Raw genomic sequence first — 22927 nt, forward strand, 5'->3', positions numbered from 1 at the left:
TTCACACTCAATTCATCATATTAAAAAAAAATGGAATGTACTCAATTAAAATGAAGAGACATATAAAAATCTTCATTTCAAACAGTAATATAGATATATAATAAAATAAATATTAAAAAAAAGGACAGTGCATCTCAAGCCTGAAGGGCCAGTGGAAGCGGAAAGAGGATGGGGTGGTGTCACTTGAAGACAGTAGGTGGTGTGTGTGTGAGTGACAGTGGAAGACAGATGGTGTTTGTGTGTGACAGGTACACATGTTTGTATGTGCGCGTGTATGTGTGAGTGAGAGACAATGGATTGCATGTTAGGTAGGCGGGGGTGTTTTTGACAGTTGCAATGAGATGTGAGTGTATTTGACTAAGACAGGTGGTGTGGGTGCGTGTGCGTGCGTGCATTTGACAATGACAGATTTGTAAGTGACAGACCAAGCCTGTTAGAGTGGTGGTAACATGCATGATCTCCACTGTGTTCACACACTTCATTGGTCTGTGTGCATGTGCTCCCACCACCACCACCACCACCACCAACAGCACCTTCATCACAAAGGAAAAATCATGCACAAGCATACGGACACTGTCTCCATTTCTGTCTACATTGACATTTTAACAAGTGTGTAGTTGTGCCTGAAGACAATGAATGTGCAATCTGTGTGCATGCATGTGCAAGTGTGTGCATGCACACATGGTACACATAAATTGTGTTCTCAACAGATTAAACTGATTACAGAAGTTGTTAAAAGCACGTACACACATGATTAAAATCAGAGTAAACCGTTCATAAAACTTTCAGATGTACCAACATGAAGTGAACTGGACATTTACATTAAAAAAAATTTTTAAAGAAAAGAAATTATATAATTAAACTCCACATTTTTGGTCACTATCTACAGGAGAAGTTCCAGTCACTGTGATGTTGGGAGGAGAGTAGGAGGTGGGGGTGTGAGAAGGTGGCCAGAGGTACAGCTTCCCATGTCCATCTCCTTATCACTACAGGTATGACAACTTCGTTCGTGGGCTGCAACTCCCACGTTAACTCGCATGTACACGAGTGGGATTTTACGTGTAGGACAGTTTTTACCCCGCCATGTAGGCAGTCATTCTCCGTTTTCGGGGGTATAGCTATGACTGTTGAGCAGAGGTTGAGGGGGTACAGCTATGACTGTTGGGCAGGGATTGAGGGGGTACAGGTTGACTGTTGAGCAGGGATTGAGGGGGTACAGCTATGACTGTTGAGCAGGGATTGAGGGAAGTGTTGACTTAAGCCTACACGGCCGACTGGTTGAAGATGACTGTGGAGGAGTTGTCGTGTTGGACGGAGTACGTGTGATGGTAATAGGCCCAGAGCGTGGGGTGCTGGGACAGGTGCAGGAAATACTCCATGGCCAGTCCCTCCACCAGCAGCATAGACCCCGCCGTCAATATCACCAGGAACAGCGTCACTGCACACCGTAACACATGTCAGTCACTACACACCGTAACGCATGTCAGTCACTACACACCGTAACACATGTCAGTCACTACATACCGTATCACATGTCAGTCACTGCACACCGTATCACACACCATGTCAGTCACTGCATACCGTACCACATGTCAGTCACTGCACACCGTATCACACACCATGTCAGTCACTGCACACCGTATCACACACCATGTCAGTCACTGCACACCGTATCACACACCATGTCAGTCACTGCACACCGTATCACACACCATGTCAGTCACTGCATACCGTATCACATGTCAGTCACTGCACACCGTATCACACACCATGTCAGTCACTGCATACCGTATCACATGTCAGTCACTGCACACCGTATCACACACCATGTCAGCCACTGCATACCGTATCACATGTCAGTCACTGCACACCGTATCACACACCATGTCAGTCACTGCATACCGTATCACATGTCAGTCACTGCACACCGTATCACACACCATGTCAGTCACTGCATACCGTATCACATGTCAGTCACTGCACACCGTATCACATGTCAGTCACTGCACACCATATCACACACCATGTCAGTCACTGCACACCGTATCACATCAGTCACTGCACACCTTGTACACAAGACAGTTATTTTACAACAAAAAGAAAAGTAAAGAAAAACCACTAACCAATATCAAAATTCATTTTTGTCAACCTTCCTATCCCAAAAGGATTGAGCCATAAATCACACACTGGAAATGGATGTTGCCATGTCAGAATGACTGTTCAAGAATACTTACAAGCTGCCTTCACACCATGTGACATCTGAAGGCTGTTTCAGTTTCTCAAGGAGGCGCCACTGCGTTCGGACAAATCCATATACACTACACTACGCAGATGCCTGACCAACAGCACAAACCAACGCGCTTAGTCAGGCCTTGAAGTGTATGCTGTTTGTGTACTTGTCCGAGAGAATTTCGTCACCACAGTTTTCCCAGAGGACAACACTTTTGTTGCCATGGGTGACGGGCGCAATAGCCGAGTGGTTAAAGCGTTGGACTGTCAATTTGAGGGTCATGGGTTCGAATCACGGTGATGGCGCCTGGTGGGTAAAGGGTGGAGATTTTTACGATCTCCCAGGTCAACATATGTGCAGACCTGCTAGTGCCTGAACCCCCTTCGTGTGTATATGCAAGCAGAAGATCAAATAAGATCCTGTTATCCATGTCAGCGTTCGGTGGGTCATGGAAACAAGAACATACCCACCATGCACACCCCCGAAAACGGAGTATGGCTGCCTACATGGCGGGGTAAAAACGGTCATACACGTAAAAGCCCACTCGTGTGCATACGAGTGAACGTGGGAGTTGCAGCCCACGAACGCAGAAGAAGAAGAAGAGAAGTTGCCCTGGGTTACCTTCTCAGTGTGTCAAATGCGTGCTGCACATGGGACCTCAGCTTATCGTCTCATCCGAATGACTAGGTGTTCAGTTTAATACTGCAGTCAAACTTGGAACAACGGAATCGAACCCTGACCCTCACGAACACTGTATTGGCAGATAAGTGTCCTCACCATTCTGCGACCTCCGTCCTGAAGGTTGACAGAACTATAACGCACACTGTGCGCACAACACAGACACAGGACAGCTGGGAGTGTGGGGGTGAAAGGCGGGGAGAGAGAGAGAGAGAGAGAGATGGTGTGAGCTTTACCATGAATGAAGATATTCAGGATCATCTTGAGGGTGGGCTTTAGAAACTGCAGGAAAATACTCCTCTTGGCAAGGTACTTGAGCACAGAGAGGATTCCCGCGTAATACAGCATGCAACCGAGGGACTCCATCAGCATACTGAAAAATAGCGTGGTTCTTACCATCTGCTTTCACACCCACCCAGCACTGTGACATCTGTACAGTCACACCCACCCAGCACAGTGACATCTGTACAGCCACACCCACCCAGCACAGTGACATCTGTACAGCCACACCCACCCAGCACTGTGACATCTGTACAGCCACACCCACCCAGCACAGTGACATCTGTACAGTCACACCCAGCACAGTGACATCTGTACAGTCACACCCAACACAGACATCTGTACAGTCACACCCAGCACAGTGACATCTGTACAGTCACACCCACCCAGCACAGTGACATCTGTACAGTCACACCCAACACAGACATCTGTACAGTCACACCCAGCACAGTGACATCTGTACAGTCACACCCAGCACAGTGAAATCTGTACAGTCACACCCACCCAGCACAGTGACATCTGTACAGTCACACCCAACACAGACATCTGTACAGTCACACCCAGCACAGTGACATCTGTACAGTCACACCCACCCAGCACAGTGACATCTGTACAGTCACACCCAACACAGACATCTGTACAGTCACACCCAGCACAGTGACATCTGTACAGTCACACCCAGCACAGTGACATCTGTACAGTCACACCCACCCAGCACAGTGACATCTGTACAGTCACACCCAACACAGACATCTGTACAGTCACACCCAGCACAGTGACATCTGTACAGTCACACCCACCCAGCACAGTGACATCTGTACAGTCACACCCAACACAGACATCTGTACAGTCACACCCAGCACAGTGACATCTGTACAGTCACACCCAGCACAGTGACATCTGTACAGTCACACCCAGCACAGTGACATCTGTACAGTCACACCCACCCAGCACAGTGACATCTGTACAGTCACACCCACCCAGCACAGTGACATCTGTACAGTCACACACACACACAGCACAGTGACATCTGTACAGTCACACCCACCCAGCACAGTGACATCTGTACAGTCACACCCACCCAGCACAGACATCTGTACAGTCACACCCACCCATCACAGTGACATCTGTACAGTCACACCCACCCAACACAGACATCTGTACAGTCACACCCACCCAGCACAGAGACATCTGTACAGTCACACCCACCCAGCACAGAGACATCTGTACATTCACACCCACCCAGCACAGTGACATCTGTACAGTCACACCCACCCAACACAGACATCTGTACAGTCACACCCACCCAGCACAGTGACATCTGTACAGTCACACCCACCCAGCACAGTGACATCTGTACAGTCACACCCACCCAGCACAGAGACATCTGTACAGTCACACCCACCCAGCACAGTGACATCTGTACAGTCACACCCAGCACAGTGACATCTGTACAGTCACACCCACCCAGCACAGTGACATCTGTACAGTCACACCCACCCAGCACAGTGACATCTGTACAGTCACACCCACCCAGCACAGTGACATCTGTACAGTCACACCCACCCAGCACAGTGACATCTGTACAGTCACCCAGCACAGTGACATCTGTACAGTCACACCCACCCAGCACAGTGACATCTGTACAGTCACACCCAGCACAGTGACATCTGTACAGTCACACCCAACACAGACATCTGTACAGTCACACCCAGCACAGTGACATCTGTACAGTCACACCCAGCACAGTGACATCTGTACAGTCACACCCACCCAGCACAGAGACATCTGTACAGTCACACCCACCCAGCACAGTGACATCTGTACAGTCACACCCACCCAGCACAGTGACATCTGTACAGTCACACCCAGCACAGTGACATCTGTACAGTCACACCCAGCACAGAGACATCTGTACAGTCACACCCACCCAGCACAGTGACATCTGTACAGTCACACCCAGCACAGTGACATCTGTACAGTCACACCCAGCACAGTGACATCTGTACAGTCACACCCAACACAGACATCTGTACAGTCACACCCACCCAGCACAGTGACATCTGTACAGTCACACCCAGCACAGAGACATCTGTACAGTCACACCCACCCAGCACAGAGACATCTGTACAGTCACACCCACCCAGCACAGTGACATCTGTACAGTCACACCCAGCACAGAGACATCTGTACAGTCACACCCACCCAGCACTGTGACATCTGTACAGTCACACCCAGCACAGTGACATCTGTACAGTCACACCCACCCAGCACGGTGACATCTGTACAGTCACACCCAGCACAGTGACATCTGTACAGTCACACCCACCCAGCACAGTGACATCTGTACAGTCACACCCACCCAGCACAGTGACATCTGTACAGTCACACCCACCCAGCACAGTGACATCTGCACAGTCACACCCACCCAGCACAGAGACATCTGTACAGTCACACCCACCCAGCACAGTGACATCTGCACAGTCACACCCACCCAGCAGTGACACACACACACACACACACACACACACACACACACACACACACACACACACACACACAGTGTGACATCCAAGTCAGCGTTTGGTGGGTTATGGAGACAAGAACATACCCAGCATGCACAACTCCGAAAACGGAGTATGGCTACATGGGGGAAGGGGGGTGCGGGGGGGGGGGGGGTAAAAAAAAACGGTCATACACGTAAAATCCTACTGTGTACATACAAGTGAACGTGGGAGTTGCAGCCCACGAATGACGAAGAAGAGGAGGAACTACCCTCCCCCACAGGTAGGGTCTTCAAATGTTGGGTTTGTGTCTGTTGGGGCTTGTCCCCATGAACGGACTGGCCAAAATGGAGACGTTGAAACCTGACTTTTTCTTTCTCTCTGTTCCTTCCCCCAACCCCCTCACCCCCACCCCCACCCCCACCCCCATCCCCCACCCCATCCCCCCCCCCATCCCCCCCCCCCCCCCCCCTACTAACCCAGTTTGATTTGTTTCCAGTTTCCTCATAAATGCGTTTGTAATACTGTATAATCATTAAAAACTGATGGCACATAATCATTAATTCAGATCCAGACACTTTGTCACACCATCATACACCCGAGAGGAACTCACTGGAACATTCTGACGGTCTCTGCCTCCGCCATCTGCACTTCTTCAGTCTTGTCCATCATGTCCATAACTCTTGACCTGTGATCCTTTGTGTCTGACTTGAGCCGACAGTGTCTTCTCTCTATGTGATTTCGGTTTGTTCAGAGGCCTGGTGTTTCTGCTGTGTCAAAAGTGCATCCGTTTCCCAGCTGAGCAAAGTTCTCTGCTCAGTCAGGAACCTGTTGGCTGGGATGCAGTGCACGTGCTTTTGGAAAGCAGGTCGTGTTGAGATCTCTGATCTCCCGGCAAGTGGACTTTGATTTTATTGTTGTTGTTGTTGTTGTTGTTGTTGTGTGTGTTGTGAGGAGAGCTCTGTGCATGTGCAAGCGCATGTGTGTGCGTGTTCGTATGCTTGTGTGTGTGTGTGTGTGTGTGTGTGTCGGGGCTTGTGTGCTTTTATGTATAGTGCAGGGCCTGTATACATTTGTTTGTGCTTTCATGTCCATGAAATTGTATATATTTTTTGCATATCTGTTGTGCATATCTGTGTGTGTGTATGTGTGTGTGTGTGTGTGTGTTGTGTGTTTATTTATATTTATTTGCTGTTCATGTATTCATCATTGTCTTTTTTTCTACATTTCATTTTATTTACACTTTCGATTACGTATTTTCATTTCATTTTATTTTTTAGAATTATTTATCTATTCTAATTATTTTTTTCATTACTTGAATGACTTATCCATTTACTTGTTTATGTATCCCTTTCCTTTCTTCCCTCAAGACCTGACTGAGAGTGTTGAGTTACGGTGCTAGTCAGGCATCTGCTTAGCAGATATGGTGTAGCATATATGGATTTGTCTGAACGCCCTGGCGCCTCCTTGGGTAACTGAACCGTGTGTGTGACTGTGTACACATGTGTGTGTGTGTGTGAATGCATGTGTGTGTGTGTGTGTGTGTAACCAGACTCAAGATTATGTAACATGTCCACATAGGATGCTATAAAATCCGAGTTTACAGACATAAATACCACATCTGAACACGTAACACACCACATGTGTGAGTGCGTGCGTGTGTGCTTTGTGTGAGTGTGTGTGTGTGTGTGTGTGTGTGTGTATGCAAGTGTCTGTGTGTGTAAATAAGATCAGACTTAAGATTATGTAACAGTGAGAGCATCTGATTTTACAGGCATAAATACCACACCTGAACACATAACACACCTGAACATATCACACACCTTTATACATCATACACCTGAACACATCACACACATGTGCACATCATACACACAAACACATCACACACATGTCCACATATCCAAGTCGTACTTTATTGTCACCATGAAGTGAAAGCACAGTACAGACAATCCATGACAAATGGACATTATCAATGTCAACACATGGTCCTGGACAGAGAGGAATGTCTTTCATAAAGTTTCACACTCAATTCATCATATAAAAAAAATATGGAATGTACTCAATTAAAATGAAGAGACACATAAAAAATATAAATTTCAATGAATATGTAAATATCAAAAACAGGACAGTGCACCACAAAAGACTGAAAGGCTCATTGGATGATGCATATGTTAGAACAGAGTGAATAATAAATCTGACCCTCGTCGTCTTCATTTTCCATAAAGCTCTTGAGGCTCTCCCATTTTTAATCTTGGGATTTATTGTGTTCTGATGATGATGATAATAATAATAATAATAATAATAATTTATATTTATATAGCGCTGAATCTTGAGACTAATCAATGGGCTTTTCGCTCCAGTCATTTACATGCATGCACAACTCTTAACTGGAGAAACTGAAGACAAGGATGAGGCAGGGGAGTGAGGCTATCTTGGCAAGAGATGGGTTCAAAGGTCATCCAATCATCATCCCATGTGACTGGCCCCTTCAGGCCTCGTCGGGTTTGTTGTTTTTCACTTACAGGTGTCAAACAGGTGTCAAGACAATGTTTATCCTTTTATTCAAAAATTTACCTTTTCCCTTCAATTTTCTGCTCATGTTAGTTTTGGAGTGAAATTCCTAACAGGAGAGAGACCTTTGCGAATAATGGGTGGGGGCGGGGGGCGGGGGTTCTCTTTTATATCAGTGAGAATGTTTCTGTCAGTCAGCTCAATGTCCTGATCAACTGGACCTTAGGGGCGTCAGCCATCAAGTTGTTTAACTCCACCCTCTCTCTCTTTCTTTCTCTCACTCTCCAGTCAGCATCCAGAAGCAAGAAGCAAGCTTAATGAACACTACACAGTTTGAAACAGCTGTCACTTGATGTACATGTTAAAACTCCCCTTTGGAGAAACAAAATGGCTAACATGAGCATCACTGAGTCTTAGTTTTAGAAAACCCACGCTCTCTCTCCTTCCCCATCCCCAGCACAAATCAGTTTTTACGGTTCAAAGTTAAACCAACTGATTTTTTCTCCGTCTTTATGGAAAATGAAGACATCAGGGCTTCAATTCATCAACAAATATACAGTGTGTCACAGAGCAAACTTGGAATCAGGGCAATCATTGATTACCTCAGTGTAAATGAAGATCCATGATTCTTCTTGTCCTGGGAGAAACTCCAGAAACTGATTTCTCCTGGGAAATCCGAGACTGTCCTGGGAGAAACTGAAGAAACTGATTTCTCCAGGGGAAATCTGAGACTGCCCTGGGATGAGTCACTTGAGATCTTAAGAGTAGAAGTGACTTTCAGTAATCTTGATTTTTCCCCAGTATGATCCTGGTAATCTTGGTAATCAGGGATTGTGGAGTCCGGTATTCTACTCAAGTGCAGAGGTGGCTAGATTCCTTAACACACGCACACAAAGGAAATATTCCATCATATTTATCTATTGTCAGTGTGATCAACAAATTGGCCAACAGATTTTAAGAAACAACTGCAGAGTGTCTGACCACAATCCATCCCTCTCCCTGAATGTCCAACCTGCTGGGGGTCCTTCTGGATGTTTTGGAGTGTCTGAGTTACCTCCCCTGTTGTGAGGACCTGGCATGAGGTCTGTTCACAGAACACCATGCTTCTGGTGCCTGTGGGCTGCGGGTCAACAGACTGGCTCCAGGCCTGCACTAGGATCCATTAACAGACACTGGTGGCCTTTTTGCAAAGAACCTGAGGCTAGAATGTTGTTGCACCCTCCTTTTGAAAAACAAACTGTTTTGACCACAAATAACTCATGACATGGTCCAACAGTTCATAAAACTGAATCTCTTGACAAGCCATTTTCAAACCACCACTGCACTGATTGTGACACTGATACACTACATGCACCAATGTAAGGAACACTCACTGAAGCAGGTAACAAACATGCTGGACCTTACAATGTGATGACTTTATCATTTTATGTGTGTTGTGAGTCTGTTCAGGGAATCAGGATTCCCCAAGTAAATCAGGAACCTACTAACCTACAGCTGATTACGGTGAAGTCAGCATCTCAGTTTCTCCAACTCCATAGAGAATCCTGCATCTGGATTTACACTGGGTTGATTTGGGATTGCACTCATTCCAAGACTGCCTTGTGACATACATATTCTCACAACCCATAAGATATGTGTATGAAAAGTGGACCTCAACACATTTATTATCACACTGATACAGTCCTCATATCATTATGGAATGTTTGACACAAACTATACCACCACATTGGCTTCTTCACACAACCAGTTTTTTCACACAAAGTTGTTTTTTCATACAACAACACTGGCTTTTTCACAACCACACTGTTTTCTGTATCACTTCCAACTACACATGGAATCCTGAGGAGCTGTCACCACAAAACTAATAAGAAATACCACATGTACATATATCAAATATGCATGTAACTGTTATGTTTCACAGAATAAAAGATGTTTGTCAAATATGCATGTAACTGTTATGTTTCACAAAATAAAAGATGTTTGATATTTTGTAAAAAGTGTTGCAAAAGACAAAGGCATGGCAGATAAACAGAGAACAACATGACACATCAAGATATACTGATCTATCAACAAGAAACATGACACATCAAGACATACTGATCTGTCAACAAGAAACATGACACATCAAGACATACTGATCTATCAACAAGAAACATGACACATCAAGATATTGTGCTGAACTGGGAAAGAAGCAAACCACAAACCACCTCAGTACTACAAAGAACCATCACCTGACCTTGTCAAATCAGGCAGCCGCTGAGGGGCTTTGAATTCAGGATTTAACCCAAACGAATTCTGCACGTAACCGGCATTTAACAAAGAGACTGAGTCCTACATTTGTGCACACTGTTTCAAAATGACATGTATTTTAACAACACTGTATGGTACGAAGTGTTGATGCTACACTGAAGAACCCCAGAACTGCGAAAGCTGAAGACAACGCCACAAACCACCAATCAGAAAAAAGCTACGTCACTGACAGAAATGTGCACTCACATACTTAGTATGCTCAATGACACTAAGTACTTTACATAAATAATGTACTATGACACTAAGTACCTCACAAAAATTATCCATCACATCATCATCATCGCTTCATCAGGTATTAAGCAATGCATTAAAACACGGCACCACAAAAAGTAAGCCAGTCATGATTAACTTAATAAAACAGAACGATTCAATCACTGTCAGTTGTACTACAAGACTGACCCAATTTCCACAGCACACACTGTCAGTGTCAGTTCCATCCACTGCTGATTCTGACCACTGCCGGTTCTGAAAACCACCAGTTCTGACCAATACAGGTTCCGATCAGAGCTGGTTTTGATCACCACCGATTCTGATCAGCCAGTGTTTTGATCAGAGCTGGTTTTGACCACCACTGTTTCTTGTTATGACCAGTGCTGGTTGCAAGGCCGCAGTGACCACTGACTAGCCACACCCCTTCCTACACGCCATCCACACCACACTGATTCATCACTGGTACAGTCCTCACCTGCACTCTAATCTTCTCTCATCACTTTTAAATCAATAACCTCCCTGTCTCTCTCTCTCTCTCACACACACACACACACGCTCAAAAGAACATTGTCTTGCTAACAGCTTCTCATGCATTGTCTTGCTAACAGCTTCTCATGCACAGTAGAAAAATAACCACTCTGAGCAGTGACACACCTGACTGTGACACACACAACAAAAAACAGAAAGAACAAGGAAAGACATGATGTGACCACCCCCAACACTTCACCACTCACAGGGAAAACATTCCATGACATCGCTCACCACTTCCCCATGAGGGGGGGGGGGGGATGGAGGGGGGGAAGGTGAGGTGGGCAGGGGAGCTATCTACAGTCTTCATGGACATCACCACACCTTGACAACCACATCACCTGGGGAGGCCCGACACACCTGGGCACTCCTGGCCGCGGACACCTGTCAGGTCTGCGAGTCAAGGCACCACGGAACAAAGCGATTCTCTGTGACACCTGGCGTCACCTGACAAACGATGCGCTGACCATCACACGACTGACCACGTGTCGTGTCTCCATGACAACTGCATGCCACTATCCCCTCAGCTTTGCAGTCATGTGGCCATGTCGTGCTCCACAACCCCACTCTCAGCTCTGCAGTCATGTGGCCATGTCGTGCTCCACAACCCCCACTTTCAGCTCCACCCATCAGGCAGCGAAACCAACAGCACCCTTTCCCTGAGCTCCCTGTCTGCATGTGCAGAGCAATGACCCTCCCACACCCTCCCCTCCCCCCTTAACCCTCTCCTCCACGATGACAGATATTACAAACAGGGGATGAAGCTGTCACTCCATTTCCTTTCTACCAACCTGGACCTTGCTGTTTACACAAGAAGGGTCACATTCATTCAGGCAAGTCAGCTGAGTGGTCATACTGTGCACCACACAACCCAGCCATCGTGTCAATCTTCCCTTTATATCTTTCGCCCCCAACCCCACTGCCAGCCAGGGGACATAACCCAGCCAGTCCCAGTCTGCCCACAGTCCTGAGCTGTGTGGGTGTGGTGTCAGTCTAGAGTTGTCCCCCCCTGCTCCCTGTGGAGCGGACAGGCCTGTCACAGCAGAACTAGAACTGTTCGTTGAACTCCTGCACTTTGTTCAGGCGTCCACTCTTGGCGTCGCTGATGGCGCCCCACAGGTCAAAGATGAAGTCGTCGGTGAAACCAAAGTCCTGTAGGTCAGAGTTGTCCATGCCCTCCGTGAAGTCGTGAGGGTTCTCTGCCTTGCTGCCGATCTCCCAGATGGTCTGAGCTGCACACACACAAGACAGCGGTGTCAGGAGGAGCGCGGACGTAAGGTCACAAAAGCTTCTTCAACATTGCTGTTCCTGATTCCCTGGTTCTATCCTGGATCCCCCCCCCCCCCCTCCCCCCCCCCCTTTTTTTTTTTTTTTTAATAGATGTGACAGTTTTGTGTTGACGCAGTTGAGTGTTTGTATAGTTTGACAGTCCTGATTTGACCCAGTGTGGTCAGCTTGACTATAAGGAACAATAAACTGTGTGGGATATGCTCTGCATCGGTACTTTGTTGAAAAACTCTGCTGATCTTTTCTTATTTTCATGTGGGATTAACTCTGGTACTGTGCTTTGCGGAAAAATTCTGTTAATCTCTTCTTATTTTCTACTGTGCTTTATGGAAAAATTCTGTTAATCTTTTCTTATTTTCTACTGTGCTTTGCGGAAAAACTGTTAATCTGTTTCTTATTTTCTACTGTGCTTTGTGGAAAAACTCTGTTAATCTTTTCTTATTTTCTACTGTGCTTTGTGGAAAAACTCTGTTAATCTTTTCTTGTTTTCTACTGTGCTTTGTGGAAAAACTCTGCTAATCTTATTTTCATGTGGGATAAACTCTGCATCCGTTCTTTGTGGGAAAAACTCTACTGATCTTGTTCTCATTTTCATGTGTGATAAACTCTGCATATATTCTATGTGGAACATACTCTTCATTTTTTCTGTGTAGCATTACCAAAACTACACATTATATCTATTCTGTGGGGGGGAAAAGTGTTTTAAAACTTGTATGCAGTGCAAACTCTTTATCTATCAAATGTGGAATATACTCTAATTTTTTTCTGTGTGACAAACCCCAATCATCTTTACAGATTCATCTATTCTGTACGAGACAGACTTCTTGGCCATCTGTTCCTTGTGAGATGCACACAAATGTGTGGAGTGTGTGCTGTGTGTGATATGTGTGGTGTGGTGTGTGTGATGTAGTGTTCAGTGTGGTGTGTGTGGTGTAGTGTGCTGTGTGTAGTGTGTTGTGTGTATGGTGCCGTGAGGTGTGGTGTGTGTGGTGTGGTGTGTTGTGTGTGATATGTGTGGTGTATGTAGTGTGTGGTGTGGTGCGTGTGGTGTGGTGTGTGGTGTGTGGTGTGTGTTGTGTGGTGTGCGTGGTGTGTTGTGTGTGATGTGCTGTGTGCATGGTGTGGTGAGGTGTGGTGTAGTGTGGTGTGTGTTATGTGTAATGTGTATGGGGTGTGGCGTGTTGTGAGTAATGTGTTGTGTGCATGGTGTGGTGAGGTGTGGTGTGTGTGGGGTGTAGTGTGTTGTGTGTGATGTGGAATGTGTGTGTTGTGTGGTGAATGTGGTGTGTTGTGTGCATGGTGTGGTGAGGTGGTGTGTGTGGTGTAGTGTGCTGTGTGTGATGTGTAATGTGTATGGTGTGTGGTGAGTGTTGTGTGGTGAGGTGGTGTGTTGTGTGCATGGTGTTGTGAGGTGTGATGTGTGTGGTGTAGTGTGTTGTGTGTGATGTTTAATATGTATGGTGTGTGTTGTTTGTGAGTATATTGCAGTGTGTGTGTTGTGGTGTGTGGCATATGGTGCGGTGTGGTGTGGTGTGGTGTGGTGTGGTGCTGTGGTATACTGTGAATAGAAACATGTGGATGTGTGTAGTGTAGTGATGTGTAGTATACTGTGGACAGAAACATGTGGGTTGGTGTAGTGTAGTGTAGTATGGACAAAAACCGGGGATATGTGTTGTGAAGTGATTTTGTGAAGTGTGGTGTGGTGTGGTGTGGTGCAGTGTAGTGTGGTGTGGACAGAAACAGCGGGTATAAGTGCAGTGTAGTGTAGTGTAGTGTAGTGTGGTGTGGTGTGGTGTGGTGTGGACAGAAACAGGTGTATAGGTGTTATGATGTGGTGTGGTGTAGTGTAGTATAGTGTAGTGTAGTGTAGTGTGGACAGAAACAGGGGATGTATAAGTGTTGTGAAGTGATGTAGTGTAGTGTAGTGTAGTGTAGTGTGGACAGGTACAGAGGGTATAAGTGTTTTTAAGTGATGTAGTGTAGTGCAGTGTAGTGTAGTGTAGTGTAGTGTAGTGTGGTGTAGTGTGGACAGAAACAGAAGGTATCAGTTTTGTGAAGTGATGTAGTGTAGTGTAGTGTGGACAGAAACAGAAGGTATCAATGGTGTGAAGTGATGTAGTGCAGTGTAGTGTGGACAGAAACAGAAGGTATCAATGGTGTGAAGTGATGTAGTGCAGTGTAGTGTGGACAGAAACAGAGGGTATCAATGTTGTGAAGTGATGTAGTGTAGTGTAGTGTGGACAGAAACAGAAGGTATCAGTGTTGTGACGTGATGTAGTGTAGTGTAGTGTGGACAGAAACAGAAGGTATCAATGGTGTGAAGTGATGTAGTGCAGTGTAGTGTGGACAGAAACAGAAGGTATCAATGGTGTGAAGTGATGTAGTGCAGTGTAGTGTGGACAGAAACAGAGGGTATCAATGTTGTGAAGTGATGTAGTGTAGTGTAGTGTGGACAGAAACAGAAGGTATCAGTGTTGTGAAGTGATGTAGTGCAGTGTAGTGTGGACAGAAACAGAGGGTATCAATGTTGTGAAGTGATGTAGTGTAGTGTGGACAGAAACAGAAGGTATCAGTGTTGTGACGTGATGTAGTGTAGTGTAGTGCGGACAGAAACAGAAGTCATCAATGTTGTGAAGTGATGTAGTGTAGTGTGGACAGAAACAGAAGGTATCAGTGTTGTGAAGTGATGTAGTGCAGTGTAGTGTGGACAGAAACAGAGGGTATCAGTGTTGTGAAGTGATGTTGTGTAGTGTGGACAGAAACATAAGGTATCAGTGTTGTGAAGTGATGTAGTGTAGTGTAGTGTGGACAGAAACAGAAGGTATCAGTGTTGTGACGTGATGTAGTGTAGTGTAGTGTGGACAGAAACAGAAGTTATCAATGTTGTGAAGTGATGTAGTGTAGTGTGGACAGAAACAGAAGGTATCAATGTTGTGAAGTGATGTAGTGTAGTGTGGACAGAAACAGAAGGTATCAATGTTGTGAAGTGATGTGGACAGACAGCCTAGGGACCATGACGCCCGACTCACACAGCTCTGTGTCGTTGATGCCCATGAAGGACTCCAGCAGTCCATTGATCTTGTCCACCGCCACATTCACCACATCATCCGGCTGAAAGTGATACACATTGTGATTCATGTATCAAAACCTGGTATGAAAAAAGTGTGTTTGTTTTTCCCTTGAGATATAGAAGATGTATATGCAATAAAAACAAATGAAAAACAAAGAAAAAGATTTTTAAAAACAACAACAAAAAAAACATCTACTGGAAGGTATACACCCCTTTTCTCCACCTCTAAAAGAACAAAAATCAATATTTTCTAGATCGGAGATCACATGGTCTCCCAGCCTCTGCCCAGAAACAAAGTGTGACGAATAGGAAACTGAAGACTGCCCTCTCACCCCCCCTGCCACCCTCTCTGTCCCATTTCAACAGGCACAATCACAGTGATATTTGCACTCACACACACACACACATACACACACATACTGTAAAGGCAATGATGGCAGTTAAAACATGCATGCACCAAAACACACACACACACACATACATACACACACCGTGAAGCCCTCACAATATCCAGACACAGTCACACACACATACACATTTTGATTGCACACACACGACGGGCGCAATAGCCGAGTGGTTAAAGCATTGGACTGTCAATCTGAGGGTCCCGGGTTCGAATCACGGTGACGGCGCCTGGTGGGTAAAGGGTGGAGATTTTTACGATCTTCCAGGTCAACATATGTGCAGACCTGCTAGTGCCTGACCCCCTTCATGTGTATATGCAAGCAGAAGATCAAATACGCATGTTAAAGATCCTGTAATCCATGTCAGCGTTCGGTGGGTTATGGAAACAAGAACATACCCAGCATGCACACCCCCGAAAACGGAGTATGGCTGCCTACATGGCGGGGTAAAAACGGTCATACATGTAAAAGCCCACTCGTGTGCATACGAGTGAACACAGAAGAAGAAGAAGAATGCACACACACACACACAAACCCACACCCACACCACACACAGTCACACACACACACACTGTAAAAGCAATGATGACAGTTAAAACGTGCATGCACCAAAACACACACACACACATACACACACACACCGTGAAGCCCTCACAATATCCAGACACAGTCACACACACATACACATTTTGAATGCACACACACACATACCCACACACACACACAGACGCAAACACACACACACACAGGCAAACACACACACACAAACACACACACACACACTCTGTGAAGCAGTAACAATCTACACACACACACACACCACACACACACACACACACACTGTGAAGCACTCACAATCTCCACAGTGGCAGGTCCTTTGGAGCGTAACCTCAGCGTCTGTTTACCAGTACCCACACCCCCTCCCCCACCTTTCTTCCCACTGGACGGACCAATGTTGGCTGTGGAACACACACACACAAACATACACATTCATTAACATCACTTGAAGTGGAAAGACAAACTGAAGATTGCTACGTATACACCTGATTCATTTAGTCTTTTGGACTGTTCGTCTTCACATCATTCAACAGGTCGTTTTGGGTATTAATGGTCAATGGTAGGTTTCTTCCCTGATCAGTCATATGACTCTATAATTGTTATCAAGATTTACCTGTTGCCATTCTGAAATGCTGAAGACATTTTACCCTCTTGAAAATAACAGCTAAAGCCAATGGCACTGCGTTTGCCATTTCAGTGTCTGCATTTCTGAGTTTTTGCACTGCTATATATCACTTTGAAATGTTCTTATTAATTTTTTGTCATTTGGGAACTTCAGTTGATCATATGGAAACCAACTGGTAATTAAGCATTAAAAAGGGCATGCATAAATCATCTATGAAATGAGATGAAATGAAAATTATTATATTTCACCAATTTCATTACAGATGGAAACAAAGACTGGTACAATGACTCACTGTATGTCATCATGTAAAAGATTTTTTTTCCCCAAAATGAAATAGCAAAAAAACTGAAAAGCTCAATATGAAAGAAAAAGTAGAAAGACTTTCCGTAATAAACAACCTTTCAAATCATGCTACATTATTGTTAACTCTTGTGTGTGTGTGTGTGTGTGTGTGTGTGTAACTGAACAATACCACATCAGAAATCAAGAGTGGCATTCTCTTTGCAACAAAATCTGACCACAAATTGTAGTATGGTATACATTATCATAAATTCTACAGGTAAACTTACTGCATTCACAAAAAGCATTAAAGTCATGTTCGAAACGTGATTATCCTTCCTTCCCCTTCCATTCCAACCCTGGAGAGAAAAAAAATAGGGAAAAAAACCAGAAAAGAACCCAACAGAACTCACAGAATCCTGACTTCAAGGGTTCCACGACGCGCAGCAGAAAGGTGCTTCCCTTGGGAATCTCCTTCAGCTTCTTGGCCACCTCAAAGTGCCGACAGCCCACCAGGGACTCGCCGTCGATGCGCTCTATGTGGTCACCCACGGCAACCAGGGGCACCTTGTCCATGATGCTGCCCTCCTTGATGCGCTTGATGAAGGCGTAGCCTGAGCCGTTGTCGGTGATGGTCAGTCCCAGGGCATCCTCCGACTTGGTCACGTCGATCTCCTTGGGCTGACCCTTCACGTGGGCGAAGATGAAGTCCTCCAGGCCGATCTGTCCGCCCAGCAAGCGGGTCATGTCCACCTTGTGCGTGTTGAGGGTGCAGAACAGGATCTGTACGCAGTCATCATCATCATCATCATCATCATCATCACCACCATAATCATTACAATCATCATCATCACCACCATTCATGTCCACCTTGAATGTGTTGAGAGTGCAGAACAGAATATGTGCAGTGTCATCATCGTCATCATCATCACTGATTCATTATCACCATCATCATTCATGTCCACCTTGAAACTTGTCTTAAGTGTAGAGGAAGCAGTCTGTTCTGACACAATATTATCTAATCAAGTGGTTTGTACATACTGTACATGTACATGGTATACATGCTGGTTTATTGTGTGTCGGGGTTGTTTTTGTTGTTGCTGTTTCTGGGTTGTTGTTTTTCTTCTTTTATTACTGTAAGTTGTCACTATGTCAGACAGCTGAAGCACAACTTTCCTGGAGAAGTGAAAGCTTTAAGCTGTCACTGTGTCAGACAGCTGAAGCACAACTTTCAGAAATGAAAGCTTTAAGCTGTCACTGTGTCAGACAGTTGAAGCACAACTTTCCTGAAGAAGAAAAAGCTTTAAGCTGTCACTGTGTCAGACAGTTGAAGCACAACTTTCCTGAAGAAGTGAAAGCTTTAAGCTGTCACTATGTCAGACAGTTGAAGCACAACTTTCAGAAGTGAAAGCTGTAAGCTGTCACTGTGTTAGACAGTTGAAGCACAACTTTCCTGAAGAAGTGAAAGCTTGAAGCTGTCACTATGTCAGACAGTTGAAGCACAACTTTCAGAAATGAAAGCTTTAAGCTGTCACTGTGTCAGACAGTTGAAGCACAACTTTCCTGAAAAAGAAAAAGCTTTAAGCTGTCACTGTGTCAGACAGTTGAAGCACAACTTTCCTGAAGAAGAAAAAGCTTTAAGCTGTCACTGTGTCAGACAGTTGAAGCACAACTTTCCTGAAGAAGTGAAAGCTTTAAGCTGTCACTATGTCAGACAGTTGAAGCACAACTTTCAGAAGTGAAAATTGTAAGCTGTCACTGTGTCAGACAGTTGAAGCACAACTTTCCTGAAGAAGAGAAAGCTTTAAGCTATCACTGTGTCAGACAGTTGAAGCACAACTTTCAGAAGTGAAAGCTGTAAGCTGTCACTGTGTTAGACAGTTGAAGCACAACTTTCCTGAAGAAGTGAAAGCTTGAAGCTGTCACTATGTCAGACAGTTGAAGCACAACTTTCAGAAGTGAAAACTGTAAGCTGTCACTGTGTTAGACAGCTGAAGCACAACTTTCCTGAAGAAGTGAAAGCTTTAAGCTTTCACTATGTCAGACAGTTGAAGCACAACTTTCAGAAGTGAAAGCTGTAAGCTGTCACTGTGTTAGACAGCTGAAGCACAACTTTCCTGAATAAGTGAAAGCTTTAAGCTGTCACTATGTCAGACAGTTGAAGCACAACTTTCAGAAGTGAAAGCTTTAAGCTGTCACTGTGTCAGACAGTTGAAGCACAACTTTCCTGAAGAAGAGAAAGCTTTAAGCTGTCACTGTGTCAGACAGTTGAAGCACAACTTTCCTGAAGAAGAAAAAGCTTTAAGCTGTCACTGTGTCAGACAGTTGAAGCACAACTTTCCTGAAGAAGTGAAAGCTTTAAGCTGTCACTATGTCAGACAGTTGAAGCACAACTTTCAGAAGTGAAAATTGTAAGCTGTCACTGTGTCAGACAGTTGAAGCACAACTTTCCTGAAGAAGAGAAAGCTTTAATCTATCACTGTGTCAGACAGTTGAAGCACAACTTTCAGAAGTGAAAGCTGTAAGCTGTTACTGTGTTAGACAGTTGAAGCACAACTTTCCTGAAGAAGTGAAAGCTTGAAGCTGTCACTATGTCAGACAGTTGAAGCACAACTTTCAGAAGTGAAAACTGTAAGCTGTCACTGTGTTAGACAGCTGAAGCACAACTTTCCTGAAGAAGTGAAAGCTTTAAGCTGTCACTATGTCAGACAGTTGAAGCACAACTTTCAGAAGTGAAAGCTGTAAGCTGTCACTGTGTTAGACAGCTGAAGCACAACTTTCCTGAATAAGTGAAAGCTTTAAGCTGTCACTATGTCAGACAGTTGAAGCACAACTTTCAGAAGTGAAAGCTTTAAGCTGTCACTGTGTTAGACAGCTGAAGCACAACTTTCCTGGAGAAATGAAAGCTTTAAGCTGTCACTGTGTTAGACAGTTGAAGCACAACTTTCCTGAAGAAGTGAAAGCTTTAAGCTGTCACTGTGTTAGACAGTTGAAGCACAACTTTCCTGAAGAAGAAAAAGCTTTAAGCTGTCACTGTGTCAGACAGTTGAAGCACAACTTTCCTGAAGAAGTGAAAGCTTTGTTCCTGTGCTTGACTCTTAGACATGCACTTCACTACACTTACAGTTCTGCTTTAAAAAGATTCTTTTTTTCTTTCTTTTTTTTCTTTTTTTGAAAAGGCAGCAGATGTCTGAACTTCACACAGCAGCTGGAAATCCAATCACTGGCATTCTGACCAATCTGATTTACAACGGCTCACAGAAAGTGAGACTTGTCACTTGATTAGTTAATATCAGACCACATGACCAACAGAGAGACAGTGATTCACTGACAAAGAGACAGAGTGGGGGAGTGGAGGGGGGGGAGAGAGAGAGACACACACACAGAGATAGACAGAGAGACAGAGACAGAGACTGGATGAAGTCAAGTACAGGCCACAACCAATCAGCAATGTATTCAGCTCCAGACATGTGTAGCAGAGCCACAAGGCATGGTGAGGACTGGTCAGGGCACAAAGCAGCCATATGGCAGGTCAAGCCTGCATTGATTGGTCACTCACGTCACTGCCAGTGTGCTGAAGCCTGGTTTACCAATAACTAGTTTCCGCTGCTGTGTTGTGCAATAAAACTTAATAAAGCACAGTCCCTGTGAAGTGAATATCTAACATCACTGAAGATCATCGTGTTAAATTTTGTACAGACCTGTCTGTGAAGAATCATCTTTGATCTTTATAACAAATCTGATTTCTGTCAAACAAGTCTAAACACCCATTTTATTTTCACTTGCAGCATTCATTAAAATATTTCATATCAACAGATTATGTGCGTGCATGTGTTGTTGTTCATCGATGTCTGTAAGTGTAATTTCAATGATTGTAGTGCCTGTATCATTGACTCAGATTCAACACCAAAAATAAGTTCATAATGGTAAAAATATCTCATGTAAAATCAATCAAGAAATTTAATGCCATCAATAGAGCAGAGAGTTCAGCTGTAAAAATTCATTTCTTGTTTCCAATATGAAACAATTTCTCTATCTTCAGATCATGTATCAAATATGCAGAACCTGTTTGTTTTTTGTTTGTTTTTCTAAATCACTGGCCCATCTGCATACATTTTCATATGATCTGGATAATCCTTTTCAATATAACTTAATATAAGACCAACATAACTTGTGAAAATGTTTATATGTTGTCCTTTTTTTCAAAATCAATATGGTCAATATGAAACTGAGACTTTTGTGGTTCCCAAACATGAGAAGAAAAGAAAGTTGGCCAGACACATTTTTATACTTAATCTTTTTTTCTTTTTCTTTAAAAAAAAAAAAAAAGTAATCCCAGAGCCCTTCATAATATCAGAAGTATCCAAGTATGTTGCCAGTGTTTACTGAGAGGAAATTTATGTCACTCATTTTGGAAAATTGATTTTTTATTGTGTGTGTGTGTGTGTGTGTGTGTGTGTGTGTGTGTGTGTGTGTGTGTGTGTGTGTGTGTGTGTGTATTTTTAGCTCTGTGTGTATGTGTGTGTCTGTGTGTGTGCATGTTGTTTTTGTTGTTGTTTTGTTGTTTTTTGTGAATGTGTGTGTGTGTGTGTGTGTGTGTGTGTGTGTTGTGAATGTGTGTCTTTGTGTGTGTGTGTGGGGGGGGGTGCATTTCAAGTAGAATATGTCCTGATGTTCTAAGCTCTGTCATGAAAACGATTTCGATGTACTTTCAGCGATGTCTGAAGCTATCTCATGATTAGATACTGATGGTGACACACATCACAATGTGTCCAGTCCTGCTGAAGCCCACTTCACATTGGACTGTAAAACACCAGCAGTCACACACAATAACCCACGCTCAACACGACAGACCACAGACATTAGACACCAGTATCTCAGTTAAATCAGTGTCTATGCACACACGGACCACATTCAACATGACAGATCACAGACATCAGACACCATATCCCAGTTATGAGTGTCACTATGCATACAGTGACACACGGACAGTCAACGAGACTTACTTCCTCCACAGGCAGATCGTAGCAGTCGGCAATTTTCTGATAGAGTTCCTTCACGTTGGTGAAGCCGGAGATGATTCCCGTGGGGCTGCCCTGGGCCTGCTGACAGTGGAACACCAGGCGGGGCCGCGGGGGCCCCGGCATTGGCGACGGCACCTTCGCACGCTCCCCGTTCGCCTCCGCACTAGTGACCGTTTTGTCGTTTGGGCGTGTCGCCTCGCCGCCGCCTGGGTTGGGGGCCGCTTCGGCCAGGTTGTCATTGCTGGACGGCTTCTTCTTGAACAGCCGGGGCATGGTGGACGGTCAGTGGGTACCAGCGCTGGCCACCTGTCCTGCTCTGCCGATCTGAATGCAACAGGTAACCCTGCACACCTGTCCTGTGGCTCGCTTTCCCCCACAGTGGAAGGGTCTAAAATGGCGGACAGGTCGGAAGTGACGTACGGAGTGG

General features: G+C 44.9%; 1 protein-coding gene across 1 annotated transcript; it reads right to left on the reverse strand.

Annotated features, from left to right (window-relative positions):
* Window positions 1-7593: 7593 nt before the first annotated feature.
* On the reverse strand, window positions 7594-22927 carry LOC143294941 (PDZ domain-containing protein GIPC1-like). The gene is made up of 5 exons (XM_076606462.1): window positions 22483-22927; window positions 17890-18259; window positions 16870-16973; window positions 15570-15651; window positions 7594-12485 (listed from the first exon to the last, which is right to left on the reverse strand). Exons 1-5 carry the CDS (start codon window positions 22771-22773, stop codon window positions 12301-12303), a joined length of 1032 nt encoding a protein of 343 aa, XP_076462577.1. The 5' UTR covers window positions 22774-22927; the 3' UTR covers window positions 7594-12300.

This window comes from Babylonia areolata, chromosome 20 (assembly GCF_041734735.1).
Source record: "Babylonia areolata isolate BAREFJ2019XMU chromosome 20, ASM4173473v1, whole genome shotgun sequence".
In the NCBI taxonomy this organism is placed as follows: Eukaryota; Metazoa; Mollusca; class Gastropoda; order Neogastropoda; family Buccinidae; genus Babylonia; species Babylonia areolata.